This window comes from Notolepis coatsorum, assembly GCF_963971535.1.
Source record: "Notolepis coatsorum genome assembly, chromosome: 18".
NCBI classification, from domain to species: domain Eukaryota; kingdom Metazoa; phylum Chordata; class Actinopteri; order Aulopiformes; family Paralepididae; genus Notolepis; species Notolepis coatsorum.
The window spans coordinates 18,049,541-18,055,540 of NC_140182.1; the positions used below are offsets into that span (position 1 = coordinate 18,049,541).

The 6,000-nt window shown below is 46.5% G+C and overlaps 1 protein-coding gene across 1 annotated transcript in view; it reads right to left on the minus strand.

Annotated features, from left to right (window-relative positions):
* Positions 1-6,000, minus strand: part of cftr (CF transmembrane conductance regulator) — a 70,050-nt gene that overhangs the window by 4,873 nt on the left and 59,177 nt on the right. Inside the window, 3 exon segments of the mRNA XM_084334678.1 lie at positions 886-991; positions 3,776-3,948; positions 4,282-4,371. Of these exon segments, the coding sequence (XP_084190804.1) occupies positions 886-991; positions 3,776-3,948; positions 4,282-4,371 (369 nt within the window).

Below are 6,000 nucleotides of genomic sequence, written 5' to 3' on the forward strand. Positions count from 1 at the left end.
TGGGGATGCTGTTCCAGAGGTCAGGGGCTGCGACCGCAAAAGCATGTCCCCCCCTAGACTTGAAGTTAGACCTACGGGTGGTTAGGAGACCCTTATCAGCCGATCTGAGGGCCCTGCCGTTGGTATAGGGGGTGAGGAGGTCTGCTAGGTAAGCAGGGGCCTTACCATTTAGGGCTTTGTAAACCAATAAAAGGACCTTGAAGTCTATTCTAAAGCGCACCGGGAGCCAGTGGAGGGAGGCAAGTACAGGGGTGATGTGAGCTCTCTTCTGGGTACCTGTGAGCAGTCTAGCGGCAGCGTCTTGGGGGAGTTGTAGACGGGCTATGGTGGATTTATTTAGCCCCAGGTACAGGGAGTTACAGTAGTCTAAGCGTGAAGATATGAAGGCGTTAATTCCAGGCGTCTTTCCAGGTCTGAGGGGGAGAGAATGGCCTTGATCCTGGCTATGGACCGGAGCTGGAAAAAGCACCCCTTCACCACCGAGTTTACCTGCCTATTGAAGGAAAACTCTGGGTCAAAGAGCACGCCCAGGTTTTTAACAAAGGGCTTGACTAGGGGAGACAGGTTACCCAGGCTGCTGGCAATGACACTGGTTTGGTTCGGAGGGCCGAAAAGGAGGATTTCACACTTTGACTGATTGAGCTGTAGAAAATTGTTGAAAAATGACCCCTCCTCTCAGTACCATGTGACCCAGGAAGTTAAACTATGGTTCTAATCATTCTGCCTCCGGAGAATGATCAAATTAAGATGGACGAAGCCCAGGTATTTAACTTAGGAGTGAGTTTACACCAAGGGGCAAGTGGCCGTGTGCGTGCGTGCGTGCGTGCGTGCGTGCGTGCGTGCGTGCGTGTGCGTGTGCGTGTGCGTGTGTGTATTCGTACTGACCAGGAAGGACTGACACTCCAGCAGTGGCTCCACTCTGTGTTCTGACAGGATGACGGTACAGTCAGAGAACGACTGCTTCAGGGTCTTCCTCAGGACCTGTAGTGTGCTGCACACACACACACGCACACACACACACGCACACACACACACACGCACACACACACACACAATAATACGGTGAGATTAGATGTGACTTTGTCAAACGTGTACATGTGCAGTGAAGACGCATGGTGCTGCAGCCACACTGAACGTCTCTCAGTGTGGAGCGCTACAGACATCCAGCCTCTAAAAACAAACACACAAACACACACATACAAACAATAATACTTTGAGTGAGATGTAAATCTGAGTGCAAACTCAAGCGTGAAGGCACAAACACATAAACAAACACACACACACAAAATCAATAGATGGTTTCAACTTGACAACATGAACATTCTAAATGGACCCAAGTTTACTTCCTGTTGCAGTGTTTGCTAATAACAACAACTGACTATATACACTTGGGTCCAAACCCCCGAGCAACAGAACCGTCCAGTGGAACCGTCTATACAGTGAGATTTCAATCTGACTTTGTAAAATGTGTGCACGTGCACGTGCACGTAAACAGACACACACACACACACAGAGAAACAATAATACAAACAAGAGGCAAATGTAATCTATCAAATGCAACCTCAAGCATGGAGGCACACGTAAACACACACACACACATGCACATAAACACACACACACACACACACACACAAACACATACACACACATGCACACACACACAATAATACAGTGAGATGTAATCACCATATGCACATGCACTGAAACACACCCACACACAGATGCACACACACACACAGATGCACACACGCACACAAACACACACACAGATGCACACACGCACACAAACACACACACACACACACAGATGCACACGCACCCACACACACAGATGCACGTACGCACCCACACACATAGAATGTTTCCGTCTGCTTGTCGTGCCATGCTCACTTGCTTTTGCCTCCTCCTCGACAATTTTCTCAATTTAACTAAACACACACACACACACACACACACACACACGTCATTAAATCCCCATTGTGTCCATTGGTAGCACATTGACCTAGTGCTCCTGCCGAGGTGCAGATGAAAGCAGCTGGATGACGTCATCACATCATTACAGGCTTCATTTACCATCAGGACCCTCGTCTTCATGTTTGATTACACACACACACACACACACACACACACACACACACACACACACACACACACACACACACACACACGTACAGTAGGGGCCAGGTTACCGTAAGCCCCTGAGATTGCCACCATATGCTGTGGTTAGTTAGTAGCACTGGGACCCTATACCTCTCTCACACACGCTAGTCTGGTTAGCAACCTGCCTTATATTTCATTGTTTTGGGTTGGAAATGACCAGATTAGATGATCAACCTCCAATGGCTTTACTTAGTATAGGGTATGGTCACTCATGGTAGAGTGTGTGGTGTGTGTGTGACTGTGTGTGGTGCTGGTACTGTACATAGGGTCATGGTGGAGTGTGGTGGAGCTGGTTCATATGGTCATGGTGGAGCTGGTTCATAGGGTCATGGTGGAGCTGGTTCATAGGGTCATGGTGGAGCTGGTTCATATGGTCATGGTGGAGCTGGTTCATAGGGTCCTGGTGGAGCTGGTTCATAGGGTCATGGTGGAGCTGGTTCATAGGGTCCTGGTGCTGCTGGTTCATAGGGTCCTGGTGCTGCTGGTTCATAGGGTCATGGTGCTGCTGGTTCATAGGGTCATGGTGGAGCTGGTTCATAGGGTCATGGTGGAGCTGGTTCATAGGGTCATGGTGGAGCTGGTTCATAGGGTCATGGTGGAGCTGGTTCATAGGGTCATGGTGGAGCTGGTTCATAGGGTCATGGTGGAGCTGGTTCATAGGGTCATGGTGGAGCTGGTTCATAGGGTCATGGTGGAGCTGGTTCATAGGGTCATGGTGGAGCTGGTTCATAGGCTCATGGTGGAGCTGGTTCATAGGCTCATGGTGGAGCTGATTCATAGGGTCATGGTGGAGCTGGTTCATAGGCTCATGGTGGAGCTGATTCATAGGGTCATGGTGGAGCTGGTTCATAGGGTCATGGTGGAGCTGGTTCATAGGCTCATGGTGGAGCTGGTTCATAGGCTCATGGTGGAGCTGATTCATAGGGTCATGGTGGAGCTGGTTCATAGGCTCATGGTGGAGCTGATTCATAGGGTCATGGTGGAGCTGGTTCATAGGGTCATGGTGGAGCTGGTTCATAGGGTCATGGTGGAGCTGGTTCATAGGGTCATGGTGGAGCTGGTTCATAGGCTCATGGTGGAGCTGGTTCATAGGGTCATGGTGGAGCTGGTTCATAGGGTCATAGGGTCATGGTGGTGCTGGTTCATAGGGTCATGGTGGAGCTGGTTCATAGGCTCATGGTGGAGCTGGTTCATAGGGTCATGGTGGAGCTGGTTCATAGGGTCATAGGGTCATGGTGGTGCTGGTTCATAGGGTCATTGTAGAGCTGGTTCATGGGGTCATGGTAGAGTGTGGTGCTGCTGGTTCATAGGGTCATGGTGGAGTGTGGTGCTGCTGGTTCATAGGGTCATGGTGGTGCTGGTTCATAGGCTCATGGTGGTGCTGGTTCATAGGGTCATGGTGGAGTGTGGTGGTGCTGGTTCATAGGGTCATGGTGGAGTGTGGTGGAGCTGGTTTATAGGCTCATGGTAGAGTGTGGTGGTGCTGGGTCATAGGGTCATGGTGGAGTGTGGTGGAGCTGGTTTATAGGGTCATGGTAGAGTGTGGTGGTGCTGGTTCATAGGGTCATGGTGGTGCTGGTTCATAGGCTCATGGTGAGGTGTACCATGTACTCACATGGGGTCGAGGTAGGCCGAGGGCTCGTCCAGCAGCAGGATGCGGGCCTTGCTGAGGATGGAGCGGGCCAGACACATCAGCTGTTTGTGGCCGTTGCTCAGAACGTAGCCGCCGTCCTCCAGCTGGAAGTCCAGCTTGTCTGGGAACTGTTCGATCACCGACTTCAGACCCACCTGCAGGGGACAGCGGCCATGTGGGGGTAGAATTACTAAGGAATACACCTCCAACACACTTAGACAATGTGCAGGGTAGAATTACTAAGGAATAAACTTTGAATACACTTAGACAATGTGCAGTAGAATTACTACTTCAAATTCAATATTCAAAAAAAATGTCTATGTTGCATGCAAGCCCATTTCAAAAGCGAGAATAATTTGTACAATGTTTTGATTTGCCGTATAGAATTAGATCAGAGCTTTAATGATTTAATGATAGCAATACCATGACGTCGTCCATCCAGTGATAAAGACCCACGCATGTGAGGGTTTCTAACAGATGATCCTCACCTCTTCCACCACCCTCCAGAGATCCTCATCGCTGTGGCGCTCGTGAGGGTCCAGGTTCATCCGGAAGGTACCGGTGAGAATAAATATTTTCTGTTCAAAACACATGGAATAGATTCATGTTGGTGAGCCCGCTGGTGAACGGCTGGACATGTTCAAGTTGTCAAGTTCAAGTTGTCCAAAACACTTCATCTATTGCTGCTTTGGTCCACATCTAGAAGTTTGAATTACTTGGGGGGGGGGGGGGGGCTGTTTAATGAGACCAGTTGAATGTCCTGTGTGCACTTCATTGGGGGAATTTACAGTAGCAGTAACAATGAACAACTTCAAGCAGTGTTGTAGTGCTCGAGTCCAGGACTCGGATTCGACTTGGACTTGAGCACTGATGACTCGGACTTGGACTCGAGCATTGACTGCATTCGGACTCGGAAGGTGCAGACGAGGACTCTGACTTTTTTAGATTTTTTTGCAATAGGCCCTAATCATTTGCAAGGGCAGACACGTGTGTTCCACCTACATGCGGATTCACGTCGATACCCTCACGTTCAGTAGGCCTACTTACGGCTAGATGTTCGATATGTAAACAAACTATTGAAGAGAAGACCGGGGATACTGTAAATGTTATTAGTTGCTCTTTGAAGAGAAAAGATGTAACGTTAGATATTTATTTGTTTGGTGTAGAAGTATGGCCACCTGTTAGACGGGTGTAACTGGGTTTACTAAATTCTCAAAATGTGTAAAAAAAAAAGAAAAAACTTAATTTGTTGAGGTCCTAGTCTGGGGGAGGGGAGGTCTGGCCTAGAGTTTTTTTAGTTTTTTTTTATATTAATTTTTTATTTTTATTGCAGGGGGGGGGGGTTATTTTGTATCTATTTTTCTGTAACTCGGGGAGGGGGGGCAGTTAGCAGCATTTCCTTTTGTATGGTTGTTGAACTGTTGAACTGATGCTGTAAAAAAAAAAAAAAAAAAAAAAAAAAAACAATAAACATTGTTTAAAAAAAAAAAAGAGAAGACCGGGATAACCTCACACTTCAACAGACATCTGTGGAGTTGTCCTCTGAGCAGAAACGGGGTAAATAACTGTCCACCTTCAGGTGCAGCCTGGAGCAGAGCATGGACCGCCATGACGTGCACACGGCAATAAAGGTATCAACAACGGTTTCTCGGCACCCGACCTCCAAATGCACTTCCATTACGCATTTGAAATTATGAACCCTGTGACACCGTTAATCACAATGTTGGCGTTGAACAGGCGACGGTTGGCATGGCGACAGTGTAAACAAACTTTTACATTGATTCTACAAACTTTACGTGATTATTTTATACAAATGTTATGTCTGCACTTTATGAATTGCTTTTATTTAGTCAATTCTCAGCTAATTTTATGTCAATTCTCTGCTCATTCTATGCCTTTCTATATTTATGCAAATGTTATGCAAATGTTATGCCTATGTGAAGGGTGCTGCTGTGAAGCACTTTGGGCTGCAATTCTTGTATGAAAGGTGCTATACAAATAAAGTGTATTATTATTATTATTATTATTATTATTATTATTATTATTATTATTATTATTATTATTATTATTATTATTATTATTATTATTATTATTATTATTATTATTATTATTATTATTATTATTATAACTATGGATATTGTAGCTGAAATTCCAAATAAACACACTTGGTCGTTTGATAATACTTAGATTAGTTATCACGATGACCA